Source organism: Danio rerio, chromosome 6 (assembly GCF_052040795.2).
Source record: "Danio rerio strain M-AB ecotype USA chromosome 6, GRCz13ab, whole genome shotgun sequence".
NCBI classification, from domain to species: Eukaryota; Metazoa; Chordata; class Actinopteri; order Cypriniformes; family Danionidae; genus Danio; species Danio rerio.
Genome location: NC_141026.1, coordinates 56,412,501 through 56,436,260, shown reverse-complemented (window position 1 = coordinate 56,436,260; position 23,760 = coordinate 56,412,501). Strand labels below are relative to the sequence as shown.

Sequence of the window (23,760 nt, the reverse complement as noted above, 5' to 3'; positions counted from 1 at the left end):
GTGCAGGCCTTTAGTCTAAAATTTGCATGGATTTATGTTGAGAGTAGGACATGAGCGGTATTATGTGAGGTGATGTTGGTTTGCTGGTTTTCAACCATGCCTAGACTTCCGGCCCGAGAACTGTTTGTAATCGTGCCGTGCCGTTCCAGGCTCAGTGGAGAGACAACCGTAACCGTATAGAACTGTTCTTAGTAGAGCGGCTATTGACATTGATGACATATATAACATTGATTAAAAACTATGGACAAAAGCCCATTGTGACATCTTGATTAATCCCTCTCCTTTACTTAAATGTATATGTTATCAGCAATATGTTATTTCATTTGGAAAGATATTTCATTTACACCACTACAGTTGCAGCTTTAAATCGTGCTTGTATTAAAAACGTTTTTTTGAAGGTATTAAAAAATGTAGTAAAAGGTATTAAATTCAACTTAAGAAGTTCTGTATACCCTGTCCAGAATTTGTCCCATACATGAGCTCATTTATCCTATTTTGACTGCTAAGCCAACATAAATAGAGAAAATAACCCCTCAAAAAAGGCTTTAAGACCAAGCCGAATCTTCTGTTGGCTGTCGCTTCAGTGGGACTTCAGCTAATTAGTTTTGTCCAGTACAAACAATTATTTTCATGAGTCCAGCATCCAGCTGTGCGAGAAAATGCACAATCTGATGTAAAAGATGTCGTCTGTCACACTTTATTTTGATGGTCCGTTTGTACTTGCCAAGTTTCTAATAGTCAGTTTAATGTCTGTTGAAGGAGCAGTATCATCAGATATTAAGCAGACAGTCTACTAATACTCAAATGGACCATCAAAATAAAGTGTTACCAATAATTTTTTAGATATTTGGATTAAAAAGCAGACAATTTTTTTGTGTTGTGATTATTCCATATCTGTTCTTGAAAACTCCCCAGAAAACTGTCAAAGCGTTATTTAAACCATCTTAATTATTTAAATCACAATATTTATGGCAGAAAAATATCGCAATATCAGATTTTTTCAATATCATCCAGCCCTATTACATGCCCTTTCACAAATATCTTGTGGTATTTATGCAATAAAAGCCTGTCAAGATTACAAAATATATGTAGACTATGAATCAATGAAAAGTCTGGGTTTCATTTTCCAAGAAGAAGGTTAATGCAAGTTTTATTATTCCTGGTTGTGATAATAAATAATTCTTTGTTGTAATACAATGCAGCGGTATATAATAATACATTTTCCTTTTTTTTTAATCATCACATTAATGAGAATTAGTCAAAGTGTAATGTATTGCAACTGTACAGGTACGTCAATAAAATGTTTATACTGCAGGAAATATTACATTACCATGAAACTTCCACCCTATGCTGTGTTGATAATGAAAATTAAAGATCAAATACTGATTTCTCATTTGAGAATGCATTTTGATTTAATATTGACAGTTCGAGCATTTGGTATATCATTCGGGTAGTTGTTTTGAGCATTTGATTTATCATTTGGTCTTTTTATGCGTTTGAATTTTCATTTTAATTTTGATAGCAAAAACTTCCATCCATTAACTATGGAATAAATGCGTAAACGTGAGCAGGCGATAAACACTCCCAAACACGCGGCGGCGCGCGCGTGCTCGCTCCAAACCCAAACAAAGGCGTAAAAAGAGTCTCCATGTTCTACATCCGGTGGTTTTCGCCCCGCGCTGTTCCGCTGTGAAGATGCCGAAGTGAGTCCGTTTTTATATTATATTACACAATTAATAGCACAATTCATAAGCAAAACAAGCAAGCAGGTTTACTCAAAAAAGACAATACGTGTATCATTCATGCGTGCAGTTTTGCAGTGTAGATTTCTAAACTAACTACATTTGTTAGACAAGAGCTAGCTCTGTAAGCTAACTAAAGTCAGCTTTTAAATGTGTTTAGGATCATTACTACGGCACTTCTGTTATTTAAACACGATTTTAACAGCTTTCAGTATAATTTACGGAAGGAATACACATTTTAAGGTTACAAATTAATCAACTAACAATAGGCTTACATAAATATGAACACAATTTTACGATTCTCTGCCATTGAAATGCTATTAAAAATTAAAATATTGTATTATTTCTATAGTAAATGCTGTATTTAGCTAGTTAGAGGCAGTTATTGTTCGTTAAATAGCTATAAAATACATGTGTACATTTGTGTTTAGCTTTTAATAGTAGTGTTTGTCTCTTTCAGGTTTTATTGCGATTACTGTGACACATACCTGACACATGATTCGGTGAGATTACCACTTCAAACCTGTGTAAAATGACTTTTATCATTATTATCTGCGCAAATGTTTAATGTTGTAGTTTTATGTCTGCAGCCCTCGGTCAGAAAGACACACTGCAGTGGACGCAAACACAAAGAAAATGTGAAGGATTATTATCAGAAGTGGATGGAGGAGCAAGCTCAGTCTCTCATTGACAAAACGAGTGAGTAAATTATGATCATGTGTTTATTTATCAAGGTGTAAAAGCTATTCTTGATGATATAAACTGTCTTGATAATTAGGCAGGGATGTCTTGGTAGTTAGAGATGAGTGCTCCTGTGTAAAGTCATTTTTGTCTGTTTTTGCAGCGGCTGCATTCCAGCAGGGTAAAATTCCGCCCACCCCGTTCCCTGGAGCCCCTCCACCTGGCGGATCCCTGCTACCTCATCCAAGCATTGGTGCGTTTCAGAGAGATATAATGAATTATTTCTATCCTCTCATGGCCATTGCAGTGTTTGCATATTTAAAATAATATTTCAGAAAACTAAACAGTTTTTATTCTTCACCTATAAAAATATTGCTTACATTTAATGTGAGTATACACAAGTAAACGTTGCACAATGGCATGTTGCAGTAAAGTAACTTAACATATATCGATTAAATCGAATCCTCAAGCACGTTAAATAAATAAAAAATAGTTTTCAAGCCTACAAGAAAAGCATCTAAAAAAAAATCTGTTCGAGATTTCAGTCACTTAACAAGGGATGCACGGACGGTGTTTCTTTGGCTGATACTGATTTGTCAATATTAATCAATTGCATACAGTAATAGCTAGATTTTCTTTTCCTACATTTAATTAATCTTACTAGCGATGTATTAGATCTATTTATCATTCAATTGTCCAACATAAAAATGACAATGTATGTTAATAAATTGCAGTATATAACCATGGGTATCTGGCTTTATCTGAGTACCAATTCCTTGCCATGGTGATTGGCTGATACCAATTCTGATGCTTTAAGCTTTATATAACTTTGACATTGCATAAAGCACATTTTCCCTCACGCCACCACACATAATTGACCTCCTCTCATGTTGTAGCTGCTGATGTATAAAATATGGGTGCGCAAATGCGTCTCCCTCTGCTTGTAAACTCATAAACACTTGCAATCTGTTCATGAGACCGGCCAGATTAGCGAGTACTAATCGAGTCATGAAATGAGATTATCGGCCAATACCGATCTCTGGCCAATCGATCGGATCATATACAGTTTGAATTTAATATTTACAGATTAATATTGGTTGGCGATGTTTTTCTAGTTCTAATGCTCTCTATATATATAAATATATATCACTGCACAATCATTCCTTTACTTGCATAGTGTCTACATTTTTCCAAAATGAGAGCATTCGGACGCGTTTATAACTGCTGGACAAAACTTAATAATAATAACATGAGAAGTTTTGGTAGACTGCTCTGCAATTGTGTTTTGCAAAATTGCACATTGTTTATATGTATATGTTTTATCTTTAAATATGTTTATATCTTTACGCATATTACAGGAATAGTTCACCCAAAAATAAAAATTGTCAACATTTATTCACCTTTGACTTGTTCCAAACCAGCTTGAGTATTTTGTTAATTTTTAGTTAAACACAAAAGAAGATATTTTGAAGCATTTTGGAAGCCAGTAATTGTTGACATCCATAGTATTTCTTTTTCCCCACTATTCATGTCGATGGTTGCTGGTTTCCAACATGCTTCAAAATGTCTTCCTTAGTGTTCAACAGAACAAAACTGGTTTGGAACAAGAAGGGTGAGAAAATGATGAGCTAATTTTGAGGATAAATATTCCTTTAAAATAAACAGATGACTTAAACAACATAAAAAAATTAACTACTTTAAATCTTGATATTTTACCAACGTGGGTCTATTTAAGTGTATTGCATTTAAAAGCACAGTTCACTCAAAACTTGTCATTACTTACTCATTCTCCACATGTAATAAACCTGTTTGTTTCTTTTTACTGTTGAAAAAAAAAAAGTATTTCTGAAAAATGTTGAAACCCTGTAACCATCGGCTTCCATAGTGAAAAAAACAAATACTATAGAAGTCAATGGTTACAGGTTTTTAACATTTTTCAAAAATACCTTTTAATAAAACAATACCTTAATAAAATCATGTTGTGTTAAACAAAAAAAAAAGAATCTCATTTGGATGAACTGTCCCTTTTATTAAAGTGTGGTTTTTGTATTAAGATTAACACTAGTTTTCTATAATTTGCAGGCGGACCTCCGAGACCGGGCATGTTACCAGCTCCACCGATGGGTGGTCCACCTATGATGCCCATGATGGGCCCCCCTCCTCATGCCATGATGCCTGGAGGACCAGGTATAATAGTTTATCTATAACTTTAGCCAAGTTAATGAGAAGGATGTTTTGTTAAAAAAAAAAAAAATCTTGAATTGACCCTTACGTTCATCTGGTTCTCTTTCAGGTCCAGGTATGCGGCCACCAATGGGTGGGCCTATGCAAATGATGCCTGGGCCACACATGATGCGACCTCCTGCTCGGCCAATGATGCCAGCCGTTAGACCTGGTATGGTGCGTCCTGATCGATAAAACTACAGTGCCATGACTTCCAACCCGATACCCACGGAAGCCAAATGTCTAAACTGGTTTTACAGTCGATTTGAAGAGTTTTATTGCCCATTTGCGTTTTATGATGACTGATGTCTGCGGTTCAGGAAACCTCGTTCCGCTTGAGTGACCGGGATTATCACAAATTCTTGTAAAATTTAATGAACCTTCCATTGGCTTTCATTTCATATTTATGACAGACCAGAGGGTGTTGCGTAATGGGTTTGTGTATGATGTGCGTTTATTACGTCGATGCTTATGTTTTTATTTACTGTTGGGACTATTTTCACCATTTAGTTTTTCATGTATTTTGTGAAAATAAAATGGAAAGCTTTTTTTCCTTTTTTTGACATGTTCTGATTTGGTCATTATTTAAATACAAACATACAGCAAATTGCATAATGATTACTGATTATGCATAATGATTACTGATTCATTGTAAATACAGTTAAAGTGTCAGTGATATGTATTAAAATTATTATTAACAAAAGAAAAACAAATATATACATTAGCAGCAAATACACTAGCAAACAGTTTATTAAAATTAATAGCTATTATAATGAAATAGAATCAAGCTATCAATCTCAATAGCCGTTTCTCCACTGTACAACTTACACTTTCTGATTAAAGAACAACGAATGAATCTCTCATCACGCCGTTTTTAATATTTATTTATGTGTCTTCATTCCTAAACAAAGCGAAAACGCAGAATAGACTCACGTATAAGAGTAAGGGGTGACCCCTGGTGGTTCGGCGGTATGGTTGCGTATAGGGAGGCTCGGCTGTTTAGAGAAAGACTGAAAATACGGGAGAAATACAGGAAAATACCTTTACGGGATGAAAGAGGATAGAACTGTAAAATACAGTAATATATATATATCACAGTTTTTTCCTGCATAGGAAATTACAAGGTGGCTACCTCGAGGGCTGCACATTGGTGTAAAAATTATAACATTGCAATTTTTTTTATTCCGCTTATATATATATATATATATATATATATATATAGATTCTGTAGGGGAGTGCATAAAATATAATTAACAATCTACAACCATAGATAAATTCAATAAAGAAAAAGATAAAAAAAATAAATTAAAATTACAAATAAAAAAAAAAGCATGTAAAAAAGCATTTTATTAGTTTCTGAGAAGTCAAACTGTATTTAGTGGTCCCTTGTTATTCGTGAGAATTACGTTCTAAAAATAGCCTGCCATAGGTGAAATCCGCGAAGTAGTCGGCTTTATTTTTTACAATTATTAAAGATGTTTTAAGGCTGTAAAACCCCTCACTACACACTTTATACACTTTTCTCAGACAGGCATTACCATCTTCGCACTTTTCTCTCTCATTGAAACACTCTCAAAACTTAAACCCTCGTAGAAAAATAAGTCCAGTATTATAGAATGAAACCAAAGATCAAAACCTGTTGTCAGGCTCAAGCATCCATCGCGGTCAGCAAAAGGTTCATAAAGCCTTTTAGCTTTTGTGTGGATAATGTTGGCATCCAGCATAATGTTCTTTTTCACTAATCTACAAATCTAAAACAGACTCTATCCTTAAGGGGGTTGCACAGCCGGTGCGCAGTGCACATGACAGTTGGAAGTAATGCACACCGGACGCAAAAAAGCATATCAAATTGCACTAAAAAGCCCATGAAATATGAACGCAGTTATAGCGAGGGACCACTATACAGTGATTCAATAATCACATGTAAAATAATATTGCACAGTCGTCTTTTTATAAACAATTCAATAAAATTAATCGTTGATTTGTCAATGTTCTGAATGCTTTTAAACCCCTCACACAGTCACAGGCCCCCAAAAAACACTTGCGAAATAATAAAAAATAATCCAGACTCAACATTGCATATACTCACGATGTGACTTGCGAAAGATCACATTGCGATATCGATGCTGAAACGATATATTGAGCAGCCCTAGCTAACTCTATTAAATTTTGTAATACCTTCACCTTTAAAGAGCCCATATTATGGGTTTTTGAAAATTCCCCTCCATGTAGTGTGTAACACAGCTCTAAGTGAAGTGAAGTATCCAGCTAAGGCTTAAATCTGTAAGAATACAGTGTTTAAAACGGTTGATTCATCTATAAAAGAGTCGACTCATAGTGCTTCAAACGAGTCATTAGGTGTTTCGCCATGACGTGATAATGAAACCAAGTTATTCACGTGCACGCGCAAACCCGGGAGATTTGAAACCTGAGGCCCCGCCCTCTGACACAGAAACCCAGACACACACACACAAACATGCCGGTCGATTGAAGTCACACTGCAGATGGATATTATTGAGTCTCTACCCAATGATGAAACCTCAGCATTATAGCCAAGCAGTTGGAAACTACTGGAAACTTCTGCAAACTACATGCTACAAAGAATACTTCATCTGCGTTTGTTAAAGGAAGGATCAGTAAAGAGTAACTTACTGATGGACGTCAGGATGGATTTTTCTTCCTCCATTTTCTCAAGTGTAAGTACGTGCGATTAAAGTTGTTGCCTCGTTGACTCTAGCTTGCAAATGTATTTAGCTGTGATTTGTTACTTGTAACCGCGTGTACTGTATCAGGTTAACTGGCTATATTCTCATATCGCGTGCAAAGTCACGTTAAAAATGCGACGCGTGCTGCTTTGTTTACGTAGCTCCGTGGACGAGGGTAGTGTGTGCGTGCGTGTGTGTGCGTGCGCTGTCATCCGGAGGTATGTGTGTGTGTGTTTGTGTGTGTGCTTGCGCATTGTCGTCCGGAGGTGTGTGTGTGCGCGCACGCCAGGACGAGGGCAATATGTGCGTTTGTGTGTGTGTCTGTGAAAAGAGCAGAGTGAGACAAGCTAGGAGATCTCAACAGTTTTTGCTCAATAAAATAGTTAGTCGTCTGTATTTACATTGACCCACTGGCAGCTAAAATCCACGCCTACACTATCGAGCGTGTATGAACTGTGATTACTTTTATATTGCTGATTAGCTGTTGGGCATTTCACTCTCTCACTGAAGGCAGTCGACCAATCGCAACAGACTGTCATCGGTCCAATCAGCGCAGATTAGCTTCGCGCTAAGGAGGGGTTTGGGAACAAATGAATCACTGGACGATTCATACAGGAGTCGCTGGGTTAATTAGGTAAAAATAAATGCAGATTATAAGACCATGAAAGTGTTTTTTGACCTTGCATGCATATTAGACTGTTGTTGTAGACCCTTACAATCAAGATATGACCCTATTTCATGTATAATATGGGCTCTTTAAATTAAAATCAGCACAGCTCAAGCACTGATCATGTATGTAATTACATTTAGTTTTCGCCTGTTAAAATAAGACAATGTTTTCCTTCAAGTAGCAAATATACCACCCCTGCTTCATTTGGAGGCAGGAAAAACCCTGAATCTGCTCAAACAAAATGCAATTCAAGACAAAACACAAAGACGTAGAGCAAAAAAGTCGATTGAATTTATTAGTTCAATGGCATTGAGATATTATAATGATTGTTTTCTTAAGTAAATGGAATGAACATACAGAATAGTATGAACATTCAGGACAAAAAGTACATTTAATAGACATCTTTTAATCATAGTTACTTTACCATCTACGTAGGCCAACAGTGGTATTTTATCATGTGTTGTCAAGTGCAAGCGTTCAGCCCTGAACCTGGTAATAATATTTCTGACATCCTCATACTCTTCCGAACCAGGAAAAATAAAAAAGAGGATGCTAATGTAATTTGTTAAATTGTTTGTCAATATTTGCTCAAATTATGTGAAGTTCAAAAGGAAATTCAAAGAGGAAGCGAGGGAGAAGTGTCGCCTGAGGGTTTGCATTTTTTCTCTGCTATTTTCTCAATTTTCTGTAAATCATCCTAACTTTTGCACTGCAGCATATGTGCCCACAAAACAGCCTGCTAACTCTAAAAAAATAAAACACTTGTGATGCTTTGTGATAAGTGGCCATAAAGTGACATTTAATTCAGCTCTTTGTTTTCATGTGGCAAATCAATAGCCTAAATATGCTACATCTTTGCTATTTCACAGTAAGATCATTGCATCAACTGTCGATCTCAATTTAGCTGGATTCTTCACATACAAGTAAAAATATTTTTGCTGATTTACATCAAAGTATTTCCTCTCAACGCTTACACTTTCATCTCAATTTTGTTTTAAATGCCAGAAACCTTCAACAAGCAGTTCTACAATGTACACGATTCAAAAAGATCTTGTTTTTGCATTATTATTATTTTAGGTATATGCTGTTCCTGTCACCCACAAAGTCTTGATATGAAAATAAACCACAGTTTTGGAGGAAACATTGCACACTTCAATGCTACAATGTTCACACAGTGCTCAGAAAAAGAATTCCAGTTTTCCAGAGATTTTGTTTGCTATTTAAATATAGAAATGATTGAATCTCATGATGGAAAACTTTGAAAAATGCTTAGATCATCTGATTTCATTCCATAATCAAAACAATAAAGCAAATAAAACTAGTTTTTAGGATCACACTTTGTTCCTCAAATGACTATTAAGTAAATTCTTGTAACCATTTTGGGAAAAACAATGAAAAACTATTATTAAAATAGAGTAGATTTGTAAAATATAGTTTTGGGTAATCATCTTGGTTGTATTTTTTTTACACTCCATTTAATTTAATGCAGCTTTTAATATAAAATAAATTCAAACTATTATGGACATGATAATAGTCCTAAAATAAACTTAATTTGAGTCATGCAAAATCTATTTATTTTGATTATGGGGTGAAATATGACACATCTGTGTCAGATTCAATTAAATTTAACATCATTTTGATTGATATTTTAATATATCTGACTTTTAGGTCCATTTCCAACACCAACAAATCAGTAAATCAGTTGAGTAATGTCCTTATTCAAGTTCATTTTTGCAGTAGGAGCAACTTTGGACAGTCCGTTTGCTACGGCAGTTAAGTGCTAATTTAGTATTTTTCTTTCTCTCTCGCATACTCACTCGATTTCTTCCTCATTTGGACTCACACATAAAGTTTCACCTGAGTCCCCTTCAATTCACACCTTGGTGTCCGGAAACTTGAAAGGTGGAGTCAGCTACACAAGGAAAAATACATTGGAATTCAGAAATGGGAATGCTCTAAAATCCCAATCAGAGCCCAGTCAGGACTGCTTATTAAATTGGAAATCTTTTAAAAAAAGGTGAGAGAATTTCAGAAATGTGAACACAGTGTCAAAAAATACACAAAGCTCACGTTACAGGACGTGATGGCATGAGTGAAATGGGTCTGTTAGCCTCTTTGGCAATTTTCAATGGGACAAAATGGGACAAAACAATGTCAAACGATGGTTATTAAAGCGTGAGGATGACAGTGATGGCTGGAGGCTGAGGATGTGCAACACAGTCACAAAAAACTACCACAAGTTTAACAGATAACTCCATAGAAGAGAACATGAGAGACCAACAGTGCAGTTCATAGGTGAACAACAGCCTGAATCAAGAAGTCTTCTTTCTAACTTACACAAGAATAAATAAACAGCCACATACACACTGCAATGTTTAGGGACTGAAAACAACATTAAAATGCGAAATAATCAGCTTAATTATGATTTCGTGTGTATTAAATACATAAATCTCTTCTGAACGCGACATTTTCTGATAACAACCGTTAGTGTCAGTATCGACAGGCTTTCGTTGCGAGGATTGCAAATAAGACTAAATATACGTGACCAAAGGCTTATTTCTATCCAGTCATATTAAAAGTTAGTGGTAGAAACTAAGGTGAATGAAAAACTACCGAAATTCACACAAAAATCAAGACACATACCTCCGTTTTCTGTGATTTTCTTTCACCCTCAAACTTCGAGTAACGTAGCTGCGTGAATGACGTTCGGTTCAGTTGCGCAATGGATGCGCATGCGCACACGCAACGCAAAAGTGGCAAAACACGCCATTTAAAGGCTGTTTCTCAGTTCCAATAACGTAGACAACGGGCTTGAGTTCTTGTGAAGACCAGTCTTGCCAGGTCACTTCGGAAGAATGAACTCGGGAGACCGCGAGAACAGAGAACGAGTCCTCTGAGAAATGAGATGCTGTGTGCTTTATGATGGTCACATGACCTTCGCGCGTTTTTTATCGAAAATTATTTAAGCATCACAGCATTCAAACAACGATTCATTGTTTCCCTCTTTTCAAAATATATATTCTGCATAAAGACTTTATAAATATTGCACAATATAAATAATAAAGATTTTAATATGAATTGCAGCAAATAAACACCCTTAATGTGCCTTTATTAAGTTTTTCATGATAATGTTTACTTTCATCTTTTTATTTAGGGAAACGCCTAAGATAAATAAGTTATATCTCTGAACTTTAATAATAAATGCTGATGAGAATGCCTCCTGTCGCAATCAGTGTTGCCAACTTAGCAATTTTGTTGCTAGATTTAGCAATTTTCAAACTACCCAAGCAACTTTTTTTTATCAGAAAGCACCTAGCAACAAATTTAGCAATTTTTAACATGCATTTAAAAAAACTGGCTTGCATAGTTCGGGATCTGTAGAGCTGCATCAGTGGATTTGCTCTTCAGTGTTTGGACTCTCAGTATAGGGACCATGCCGAAGCATGCTAATAGGACTTTCAATTTGCCAGTAACCTGGGTTAATCGTTTCCGGCAAACTGTATGCCTTTGCAAAATCGGTGCGTTAAAGGTCTGTTTTCTTTAAAAATCTGCGATCTCCACTGGCTGAGTGATATCCGATATAAAGTGGGACTCAGATTGTACAAGAAGCACCGCATTAAATTACATTTTCCCCGCCATGTCTTTATAATATGAGCATTTATTTTACCCCAGTATATTCAATGGAGCTTCTGCGCTAACCTGCCGATTCTGAGGGGCGCATGCGAGCAAACGGCTTTTTGTCTCGTTATACGCTTGAGCAACTAAATGGATGCCAAAGTCTGTTTAACTGATTATATTTGAATGACATTACAACATCGATGCTTTAAAAGAAACCATATAAAATGGACAAAAATCACGATAACAGGTCACCGGAAGTGTATCAGCATGGGAAACACATTAGCTTGGCATATACCCCCTTGAATATTAAACCACACTGAACTGAGCTAAACTGAACTTAAACACAGAAAACTGGACTGACGCTGTTTCAGTTCACTATGATCTTCTATGTGAAGCTGCTTTGACACAATTTACATTGTAAAAGCGCTGTACAAATAAAAGTGAACTGAATTTAATTGAATTTGGCTACTTTTAGCCATTTTTAAAAAAGTGACTCAAAGGAGCAGTGGCTGCAGGCTTCACTCAGCAGATTAACTAGCTCAGATTGTTTTTCATAACTATTATTTTACTGATAGTTGTTAACATGTATAATTGTTGGTAATTTAGGGAGCAATAAATTCCAATAGTGCAATAATTGTTGTCACATTCACAAATGTGTTAATTACACAAGTTAAAAAAAGAGTAAGTACACCAGCTGTGACTGTTTAAAATAATGTAACTGTTCATTATCAGTGTTATATTTAAAAATAAAAAGTTCTTATTAAGAAGTGTTTGTATTACTTTTACAAATAGCCAATCCTATTTTTCCTACAAATCTAAATAGACATATTTCAAATAATGTTTTTGCTGAGATGGCCAGTCAATTTGAGAAAGCAGTCATTATTTTGTATTCAACTTAAATGTGTAGTTTTGAGTTGTGATTACGCAATGATGTCGTCACGAAAAGTAATTTGTTAATAAGAACCTATTTATTGTGCATCTGGATGTAATATTTAAGTACAATATAATACACAGCGCCTCAGAAAGTAGAGACATGACTGGCTAACGCTTGTCAGATACTACGTGATGATGTCACTGATATGCAAATTAGTGCGTGATGTCATCTGACAACATTTAGCTGCTTTTCTGGCAGGCTTTAGCTACTTTTCATTGAAAATAGTTGGCAACACTGGTTGCAATGACTTCTGGGACTTCTAGAGCGAGTTCAGTGCTCAAGTTTGCATCGGTGCGTCCTCGATATTAAGAACAAATCCGAGAAGTTTCACTCGTACTCCGTTCTTGGGGTCTTAAGTATTGGAACTGAGCTTTGGCAGTTGATGATGATGTCAGAGGTTACATCGCTGAAGAACGTATATTGAGAAACAGCTAACGTTTCATTCGTAAATTTGGTTTTAAATCGCTTTTGTTACTTCCGAAAACAACAGAACTGCTAGACAAAAGCGTATTTACCTGCAGTGTGAACGTGGTACATGAAACAACACAAAACAAACCATGAAACAGAAAACAGAATCAACCAGAATAACACATTTCTAGCATCTAACACACTGAAATAACCTTTTTTTTGCGTGAATAAACAAAGTGGTGCAAACTTACAGTTTTTTTTTTCAATCAGTACTTGTCACAATATGCTTAAGGCTGTTTTTTTTTCTTTTACTTTAGCCTTGGTGCATTGTCTCATCTTGGCTTCATTATCATTTTACCTAAAGATAACTCTCACCGTGGGAATTAATTTACAATTGAAAATAGTAACATATATATCGTTATCATGTCTACGAAAATATTTTGTCTCATTTTTCTGCAAACGACTTTTTTTGTGTGTGTGTGGAAATCTCAGAGGTAACTAATTTTACACAACAACTCATCAATCACAAAATGAACAGAGGGTATACACGCACTTACTACGTGATGTTAACAATGTAAAGTTACAAATATAGAACTTTACCAAATAAAATGTATTCCCTTGTTAGATAAAAGCTCGTTAAACAAATTACATCCCAAAAAACAACTAGAAAACAGAATGGGAATGTTGTCTTGGTTATTCCATTTTCTTGGGGCTGTATTATACTCTTCCCAGTAAATGTATTGCATTTCAAATCCCAACCTCTAAATGCTCTAAACAGGCATAGTGTTTCTTCCAAGGGCCTCAGAGCTGCAGATGCCTGGTAAGACAAAAGGAAGCACTGGATGTGAATTGAGATTAAAGACCCAACTCTCTTTTTGAAAAACTGAAGAACGGCTGGATGGGGGAAACGTGGGTCCAACTACAGGAAAAAAAAAGTGATCTAGTGCTACAGGGATTAAGGAGCGCTGATGGGAATCTGCGTTATGCTGCATTCATGATCGTGAACATACGTAAACTTGAAAAACAGTACTAGTATTGCTGTTGCAGTTTGTGGATCTACTAATTTCTAACAAAAGTTCCACCAACGTATCCATCCGGATGAGGAGATGTAGATATGCTACAAGTGTCCGAGCTACTCGATAGGACCCTGCGCCTAAAAGTTCGAGGTTTTGAGATAAGAGAACCCTCCGATACGAGGGACCAAACCGTAAACATTCAGTGTACTGTATAAAATAGGGAAGCTTTTCAGAGGCGATTTTAGACCATGACGGAAGAGTTTGAGGAGGCTGGTTATACGGCAAATCCAAGGATTTCCAGAATGCGCTCATTGGATCAAGACGACAATAACAGGATGGTGGAGGCGTTCAACTTTCAGAGAGGGCAATGCAGGCAAGGGCTGGGGTCGGGATTGGAGTGGGAAGTAGTCTTGCCCTGAGGGAGGCTACAAATCACAGTGAGAAGGCACGGGGCACTCGAGTTTATGGGGCGTGGGGTTGAAATGGGGCAGCAGGCGGGACTGGACAAGGACTGTGCCCTGCTTCAAAATATGGTGGTCTCATACTTGGTGCTACTCGAAGGCCTGGAGGAGCTCCGTGGTTCGTAAAGCCAGCTGGTGCTGCCCAGGGACTGCAGGTCCGTTTCCAGCTCCAGCGGGTCGATCTGCCGAGGAAGTAGGAGCGAGGAGTGAGACTGCAGGAGAGAATGGCAGCCAACGGAAACCCACATTTCACACAGTCAGGAGATGGCCGTTGAGCATGAACACCATGTAGGAGAAAGCACCGTAGACAGACAACAACACTCGGACCTGATGAAGGTTTGAGTCTATACACACACAAATGCTCATTCTGGCTAGTGTAATCAGACTAGAGCTGTGGTGAGAAATCAACTCTGGATCCATTTTAAAATGCACCCGCTATTCTCTCCTAAATATATTCTGAGCTCAGTGTTTAACAGCTGATGGCGCTGTATGCTTTACAAACAGCCACACTCTGCTTTCATCCAATTAATTACAAATACCACTTGAACCTAAAATAATCAATGATAAAGTTAGGAAAGGTTTAAGTATTAAAACTAGCCTAGAGCGCCATCTGCAGTAAAAGATTATCGTAGAGTACCATCTGCAGTTAAAGACTATCCTAGAGCCCCATCTGCCGTTAAAAACTAGCCTAGAGCCCCATCTGCTGTTACAAACTATCCTAGAGCCCCATCTGCTGTTAAAAACTAGCCTAGAGCCCCATCTGCTGTTACAAACTATCCTAGAGCACCATCTGCTGTTAAAAACTAGCCTAGAGCAGCATCTGCAGTTAAAGACTATCCTAGAGCGCCATCTGCAGTTAAAAACTAGCCTAGAGCACCATCTGCAGCTAAAAACTATCCTAAAGCACCATCTGCAGCTAAAAACTAGCCTAGAGCGCCATCTGCAGTTAAAAACTATCCTAGAGCACCATCTGCAGTTAAGGACTATCCTAGAGCACCATCTGCTGTTAAAAACTAGCCTAGAGCACCATATGCAGCTAAAAACTATCCTAGAGCACCAGCTGCTGTTAAAAACTATCCTAGAGCACCATCTGCAGCTAAAAACTATCCTAAAGCGCCATCTGCAGTTAAAAACTATCCTAGAGCACCATCTGCAGTTAAGGACTATCCTAGAGCACCATCTGCTGTTAAAAACTATCCTAGAGCACCATCTGCTGTTAAAAACTAGCCCAGAGCACCATCTGCAGCTAAAAACTAGCCTATAGCCCCATCTGCTGTTAAAAACTATCCTAAAGCGCCATCTGTAGTTAAAAAATTATCCTTTAGCACCATCTGCTGTTAAAAAGTATCCTAGAGCACCATCTGCTGTTAAAAACTATCCTAGAGCACCATCTGCTGTTTAAAGCTAGCATAGAGTGCTGTACTTTGTAAAAACTAGCCTAGAGCACTATCTGCTTTTAAAAACTAGCCTAGAGTGCCATCTGCTATTAAAAACTAGCCTAGAGTGCCATCTGCTGTTGAAAACTCACCTAAAACGCCATCTGCTGTTAAAAATTACCCTAGAGCACCATCTGGTGTTAAAAACTAGCCTACTGCGTCATCTACTGTTAAAAACTAGTCTAGAGCACCATCTGCTGGTAAAAACTAGCCTAGAGCACTGTCTACTGTTAAAACTAGTCTACAGCCCCCACCGTCCACTGTTAAAAACTGGTCTACATCACCCACCGTCCACTGTTAAAAACTTGCCTAGAGTGACATCTACTGTTAAAAATTAGTCTAGAGCACTGTCCACTGTTAAAAACTAGCCTAGAGTGCATCTGCTGTCAATAACTAGCTTGGAGCACCATCTACTGTTAAAAACTCCCCTAGAGTGCCGTCTGCTGTTAAAAACTAGTCTAGGGTGCTGCCTGCTGTCAAAACTAGCTTAGAGCACCAACTACTGTTAAAAACTAAGCTCAGAACTGATTCAAAGTAAAATGTCGATGCATTTTAAAAACTCTCAGAATTGCTTCCAGCAACAATTTTTCACAACAGCTCAGAATCGGACTTTGCAAATAGATTATTTCATTTTTGAGGTAAATGTGTCAAACTGCATTAAACAAGATTTTAAAGGTCACCTGATGCAGTCATTTTGAGTTATTTTCAAAAAAGTGAGAATTTTGAGATAAATTATATAAGAAAGTGTTAATGTAAGATAGCTGCTGTGAAAACATTTGAATTATTGCTTAAAATACAATACTTTGATTTTGAAAAGGCCTCTCAATGACGCTGTTAGGCGACAAATTATGTTACGTAACATGAAACTCCCATTGTGTGAAATTTCTCTTAGAAATTTTTCAAGACATTGATACAAGCATGGCAACCTAATTAAATGTGTGTGTACTGATCTGTAAAGTAAAAATACTACTGTAAGAATCTCACAAAAACAGATCTGGGACACCTTTCACACACAAATCTATTTACATTTCTGCTTAAAATTAGCTTCTGCTTAACATTGTTCTGCATTGTGACATTATTTCTTATACAATTATGCACAGAATCTTAGTTTTGCTTATGAACGTTTTCATTTTACTGTAATTATTAAAGCACTATACATAGAACTCTGAAACCATTGCTATTATGTTTATTAATGGTCTGTGCATGACCTGCTGCAGCAATTTACTACTTATGCTCACACATTTATGCACATATAATGAACTAAAGACCTCTTTGTTCTTTGCTTAGAAATAAAAAGAACAAGAGCTTCTGATAACAAGTGATATACTGATATTTAACAATAATTAGGCGGAGGCAAGGTTTCTTACAAGCTGTTTACACATTATCAATATTAATATTAATTTGTTTTTAATACATTTTTTATCCCCATTATGAATTCCACTAATTGAAACTATATATATATATATATATATATATATATATATATATATATATATATATATATATATATATATATATATATATATATATATATATATATATATATATATATATATATATATGTGTGTGTGTGTGTGTGTTGTTTCAATTAGTGGAATTCATTATTGCATAATGGGGCTAAAAAATTGATTAAAAACAAATTAATAATAATATTGATCTTGATTGATTGATGATATTGATCTATATGTGTGTGTGTGTGTGTGTGTGTGTGTGTGTGTGTGTGTGTGTGTGTGTGTGTGTGTGTGTGTATGTATATATATATATATATATATATATATATATATATATATATATATATATATATATATATGTGTGTGTGTGTGTGTGTGTATATAATATATATATATATATATATATATATATATATATATATATATATATATATATATATATATATATATGTGTGTGTGTGTGTGTGTGTGTGTGTGTGTGTGTATGAATGTGTGTGTGTTTGTGTGTGTATTTATATATATACATATACATACATACACACACACACACACACACATATATATATATATATATATATATATATATATATATATATGTGCGTTATATATATGCATAACTGCTTTTATTCTAGCTGGAATAAAACAAATTTGACTTTCTCCAGAAGAAAAAATATTATCAGACATACTGTGAAAATGTCCTTGCTTTGTTAAACATAATTTGAGAAATATATATATATATAAAAAACAATTCAAAGAGGGGCTAATAATTCTGATTTCAACTGTATACATATTTATAAATGACATAAACACACTTAATAAACACACAAACACATAACATAATCATCAAAATAATGCCACAATGCACTAAAATTATTAATACAATAGTAATTTCCTTTTCATAAAGTATCTTATTTAATTTAATTGATTTTGGAGTAGATGTTGCTGAAATGCTTTGTGAGATTCACCCAAACAAACGTTATCCTGCTTAAACACTGAGCACATCCTCAGGCCAAAACAATAATGTGCCAATGACACACTCATCCTTGACTCTTACACAACCTTTAGATCATCTTAAATCTGCGATACTGTACTGGTACCACATTTTAAACTTGTGACCTGTTGCTAGTGTCAACCAAAAATGTACATGGGGGAGAAAAAATAGGTGGAAAACAGTGAACGTAACAGGAAAATTAGTAGAGTGAATAAGTGGCAGGGAAGAGAGAGGAAGAGTGTTGGAGGATGAAGAGGAAGAAAGAGAGAGCAGAACCTGAACTCCGGGGCTGATAGAGGGCAGCGGGAGGTAGGAGGGGCGGTGGGCGGAGCATGTGTGACAGTAACAGCAGCGGCATTCAAGCACAGGTGCACCCTGGGAAGGAGGAGCAGGCAGAAGCACAGAGACACAGAAGATTACAGACAGCAAAGTCAAAGACATGACAGGACATAGATCAAAACTGCTCATTTTGTTTGGCACAGCCAGAAACCGTACCACATGTTTATTATGAACATGGAAAAGGAATGTTACTAAATTTCTTTTTTTTATATATATATATATACTAACCAGCTTTTTTCCCTTCTGCACTTGAAGATTTATAACATTAAACACTCACAGGCCACTTTATTAGTTACACTTGTCCAACTGCTTGTTAATGCAAATTTCTGATCAGCCAATCACATGGCAGCAACTCAATGCATTAAGTCACATAAACATGGTCAAGACGATCTGCTTCAGTTCAAACCAAGCATCAGAATGGGGAAGAAAGGTGATTTAAGTGACTTTAAACACATGGATGTTGGTGCCAGACGGGCTGGTCTGAGTATTTGGTATTTCAGATTTCTGCTGTGACATTCGGATGGTCGGGTCAGATTTTGGCTTCAACAACATGAAAGCATGGATCCATCCTGCCTTGTATCAACGCTTCAGACTGCTGGTGGTGGTGTAATGGTGTGGGGATATTTCCTTGGCACACTTTGGGCCCATTAGTACCAATTGAGCATCGTGTCAACACCACAGCCTACCTGAGTATTGTTGCTGACCATGCCCATCCCTTTATGACCACAGTGTACCCATCTCCTGATGGCTACTTCCAGCAAGATAACGCACCATGTCATAAAGCGCAAATCATCTCAGACTGGTTTCATGAACATGACATGACTGTGTGATGCTATCATGACAATATGGACCAAAATCTCTAAGGAATATTTACAATACCTTGTTTAATCGATGCCACGAAGGATTGAGGCAGTTCTGAAGGCAAAAGGGGTCCAATCCGGTACTAGTAACGTGTACCTAATAAAGTGGCCAGTGAGTGTATAAATACCATTAAAGATAGTGCTAAAAAATGCTATTTAAAAAAAAAAAAAAAAAAAAATATATATATATATATATATATATATATATATATATATATATATATATATATATATATATATATATATATATATATATATATATATATACACACATTTTGTAATTTGAATCTAAATTATTCTGTTATTCCACAAAGCCGTTACTCTTTTAATTATGTAAACCTATTTGATATACTTATTTTTTTCTTTCTTTTATATTAAATTTTTGTTTTCTTTTTCATGACAGGACACAGATCAAAACCACATATGTTTTGGAATTGTCAATTCTCAAAGTAAAATGTAGTGTAAATTTTCTAAATTCCTGAATAGCAAGTTCATTCATTCATTTTTTTGTCGGCTTAGTCCCTTTATTAATCCAGGGGTCGCCACAGCGGAATGAACCGCCAACTTATCCAGCAATTTTTTACGCAGCGGATGCCCTTCCAGCTGCAACCCATCTCTGGGAAACATCCACACACACATTCACACACATACTCATACACTACGGACAATTTAGCCTACCCAATTCACCTGTACCGCATGTCTTTGGACTATGGGGGAAACCGGAGCACCCGGAGGAAACCCACGCGAAGGCAAGGAGAACATGCAAACTCCACACAGAAACACAACTGAGCCGAGGTTCGAACCAGCGACCTTCTTGCTGTGAGGCGACAGCACTACCTACTGCGCCACTGCCTCGCCCCTGAATAGCAAGTTATTGCAAAAAAAATCTTTTTAAAATATCAACATTTTATTTTGGGATTTTTTTGGACTGTTATAAAAACACTGAAAATGAATGTTAATAAATTCCATCTATGCCAATTTACCAACCAAAACAATTTTTTCTGCTGTACTTAAAGTTTTGCAACACTATATAAATACCATTAAAACAGTACTAATAAATGGCATTAAAATAATAGTTTTTTTTTCAATTTTTAAATTGAAATGATTCTGTAATTCCACAGGGCCGTTACTCTTTTTAAAAATGTATACCTATTTTATATACTTTACTTTTCATTAATTTTCCTTCGGCTTAGTCCCTTTATTCATCAATGAACCACCAACTTATCCAGCATTTGTTTTATACAGCGGATGCCCTTCCAGCTGCAACCCAGTACTGGGAAACACCTATACACACGCATTCACACACATACACTACGGCCAATTTAGTTTACTCAACTCACCTATAGAGCATGTCTTAGGACTGTGGGGGAAACCGGAGCACCCGGAGGAAACCCACGCCAACACGAGGAGAACATGCAAACTCCACACAGAAATGCCAACTGAGTTAGCCGAGGCTCACACCAGTGACCTTCTTGCTGTGAGGCGACAGTGTTAACCACTGAGCCACTGTGTCACCCACTTTACTTTTCTTTCTTTTTATTTATATCTTGTTTTCGATTTAATGACTGAAACCGTACATATGAAAACATGAAACAAATTCATTGGAATTGTCAGTAATCAAAGAAAACATGGTGTGATATCTCCAAATTCATGAATAACCAATTATTTAAAATATCAGCATGTTTTTTTGGGGATTTGTGGACTCTATTAAGGAATTTACTAATCAATTCTTTTTCCTGCTGTAATTAAAGAGGACCTATTATGCAAAAATCACTTTTATAAAGGGTTTAAACACAGCTGTGTGGCAACCGAGTGAATATAACCAGCTTTAATTTAACTTATTTTAAACCACACTTGATAAAAACAGTCTGCAGAAACACTTTGATTGACATTCTCCCTTTGTACATGTCATCAGAGAAAGAAAGCCCCTCCCACTAGTGACCATCTCTCCCTTATTAGCATATACCAGGGTTTTTCAAAGTCTAAGACAGTGGGCCTCCCTTTTGACACAACTTATCCATTGGCGCCCCCCTCCTCCCAAACATGCAAGCACACACACGCGGACACGCACACACACACACACACACACACACACACACACACACACACACACACACACACACAAACACAAATTCTGGAGGATTTCTTGCTACCTCATCATGCTTGGTTTCAAGGTATCGCCGAAGTTTAGCGGGTCTCATGCTGTCATTAGCCAAAATATCTTGACAAACCACACATAAAGGTCGTGGTTCATCAGCTGGTCCTCTCCACGTAAATCCTAAACTCAAATACTGATCATCATATCGTCGTCTTTTGGGTTTAAGCCCTGAACTTGAAGGCTTTGAATCGGTGGGTCTCAGAAACCGATTCATTGCATTAGCAGCATGATTAGCAGGCATATACCTGTATTGGCAGGCTTGCCAAACAGAAGCGAATTCACAGCTATGGCCTTCTGGGTAAAAAAGGTTTTCTTATTTTATAATGTATTAATTTTTTTTAGCTTTGTTTACTTAAAACGTTTAAAAATAATAAAAAATACATATAATAATTAAACTTAATAATTATATTTTTATTATATAATATGTGTTCCCGCGCCTCCCCAGACATGCTCTGACGCCCCCCCAGGGGAGGCGCGCCTCACACTTTGAAAACCCCTGGCATATACTGTTACTATACGCTTGTTTTTGAATCTGCCACTATGCTGACACGTGGGCATTTGTGGCTCTGCCCTCTTTTGAAAAGAGCATAATCTCATTTGAATTTAAAGCAACAATCACCAAAATGGCACAATTAGGATCAAAGCCTAAAGGGTCAGTTTCAGAGAACTATATATAAAACAATATTTGTGGTGTATTTTGAGCTGAAACTTCACAATCACACTCTAGGGACATCAGAGACTTATTTTACATTATGTTAAAACATTATATAAACTCTCTTTACATCAAGAAAGTCTTAAATTTGGCAAATAATGTAATCTAATATATTTTTAAAACCCTTTGCAAAACTAAATCTGCTCTATCCTTTCATAGAAACACAAGCCTTCAAGTTTACAAGAGATACTGGAAAACAGAAATGAAAAAATGCTGTAGTTGTGAAATGAACCAACTCTACAGTTCAGCAGGAATTCAGCTAAACAAAACGAATCCCAAATTGCATTGGACACAAATAAGAGGCAAGTGCGTGCTGTGAATATATCTTGTTAATATTGACTCAAAAATACCCAGATGTAATACAGAAAAACACCCAGATGTAATTTGAGAAGCTGCAATATTTAAACTGACACAAATGCAAACAAAGCAGCGAGGGAAGCTGCAGTTCAGAACGAAAACTCTAGAAAATAAGGCTTGTGAAAAGAGGGACCATAAGACATTTAGGAAAAGAGCTTACTAAAGAGCTTGTGTGAAGTTTGCATGTTCTTCCAGTGTTGGTGTGGGATTCCTCCGGGTGCTCCGGTTTACCCCACAGTCCAAACACATGCGCTTTGTGTATAGCTCTGCATATGCCCTATAGTTTTAAGTTTTTTTTGTGTTGATTTTCTGTTCAAAATAAATTAATTAAATCAATACGATAAATGCTTCCCTTTACCAAACTGAGGGGTGAGAATTTCCCGCCAAAAAATCTAAACTTCATCATTCACAGCAGACATTGTGAATACGTCATGATTTAGCCAAGTGCGATGCGATCCTGTATTAACATCTATGTTGATCCTGGAACATCATTATTGTGTGAAAATGTAATCCATACCTATTTCCTACCCCTAAACCAACCATAACTGTAAATTATTTCCAAAATCATAGGGGGAATAACAGTTGGATAACAAGGTATATTAACGGTAAGCCTAAACTTAACAAAAACTGTATTCCTTAATTCTGATTGGCTGATTGTAATGTTGCTCCAGGATCATCATAGATGTTACTCCAGGAACATGTCCTACTTGGTGAAATCAGTGAATACTTACGGTGGAGCGGCGTGTACTGTTGCGGGACTGCGAGGTTGGCCTGTTGGTCTTGATTTCGATGTTTTCAGGAGCTGGACCCGCATATGAACTGTGACGACGAGCCTTCTGTGCCTGGAGAGCCATCTGATATGCTACCTCAAACGCCTGTCCCAGCGTCAGAATGATCTCGTAGGTCTGTGTCTGTACGGAGAACAGCCGTTAGTGGAGGCAATAAATAATTACACAATTTGTGTTTTCCCGCTTACTATAAAAGTGTCTGAGGAAACT

At 36.6% G+C, this 23,760-nt stretch overlaps 4 protein-coding genes across 20 annotated transcripts in view; 2 read left to right on the top strand and 2 right to left on the bottom strand.

Moving 5' to 3' along the window:
* adora3a.1 (adenosine A3 receptor a.1) overlaps nucleotides 1–10,960 on the bottom strand; it is an 80,744-nt gene extending 69,784 nt beyond the window's left edge. Inside the window, exon 1 of one of the 3 annotated variants that reach the window (XM_087258232.1) lies at nucleotides 10,665–10,960. The gene's annotated coding sequence lies outside the window, so the exon portion shown is untranslated. The remainder of the gene's footprint in view (nucleotides 1–10,664) is intronic. The other 2 variants (XM_087258233.1, XM_087258231.1) reach the window with 2 other exon arrangements.
* Nucleotides 1–23,760, top strand: part of slc12a5a (solute carrier family 12 member 5a) — a 2,560,186-nt gene that overhangs the window by 2,166,319 nt on the left and 370,107 nt on the right. The window lies entirely within an intron of this gene.
* The window catches only part of anks1ab (ankyrin repeat and sterile alpha motif domain containing 1Ab), a 413,081-nt gene that overhangs the window by 324,335 nt on the left and 64,986 nt on the right, over nucleotides 1–23,760 (bottom strand). For 4 of the 13 annotated variants that reach the window (XM_087254731.1, XM_087254732.1, NM_001442451.1 and 1 more), the window contains 3 exons: nucleotides 23,494–23,673; nucleotides 18,613–18,711; nucleotides 8,291–9,933 (listed from right to left, as the gene is read on the bottom strand). In XM_087254731.1, the coding sequence (XP_087110857.1) occupies nucleotides 9,895–9,933; nucleotides 18,613–18,711; nucleotides 23,494–23,673 (318 nt within the window). In that variant the 3' untranslated portion in view covers nucleotides 8,291–9,894. Of the gene's footprint in view, nucleotides 1–8,290; nucleotides 14,641–18,612; nucleotides 18,712–23,493; nucleotides 23,674–23,760 lie in introns of those variants that run through there. The other 9 variants (XM_087254734.1, XM_087254735.1, NM_001442452.1 and 6 more) reach the window with 6 other exon arrangements.
* Nucleotides 1,654–5,209, top strand: snrpc (small nuclear ribonucleoprotein polypeptide C). 3 transcript variants are annotated; one of them, NM_173251.2, is given in 6 exon segments: nucleotides 1,654–1,703; nucleotides 2,203–2,245; nucleotides 2,333–2,441; nucleotides 2,587–2,676; nucleotides 4,506–4,610; nucleotides 4,717–5,209. In NM_173251.2, coding segments are annotated over 6 exon segments (480 nt in total). In that variant the 5' UTR covers nucleotides 1,654–1,695; the 3' UTR covers nucleotides 4,842–5,209.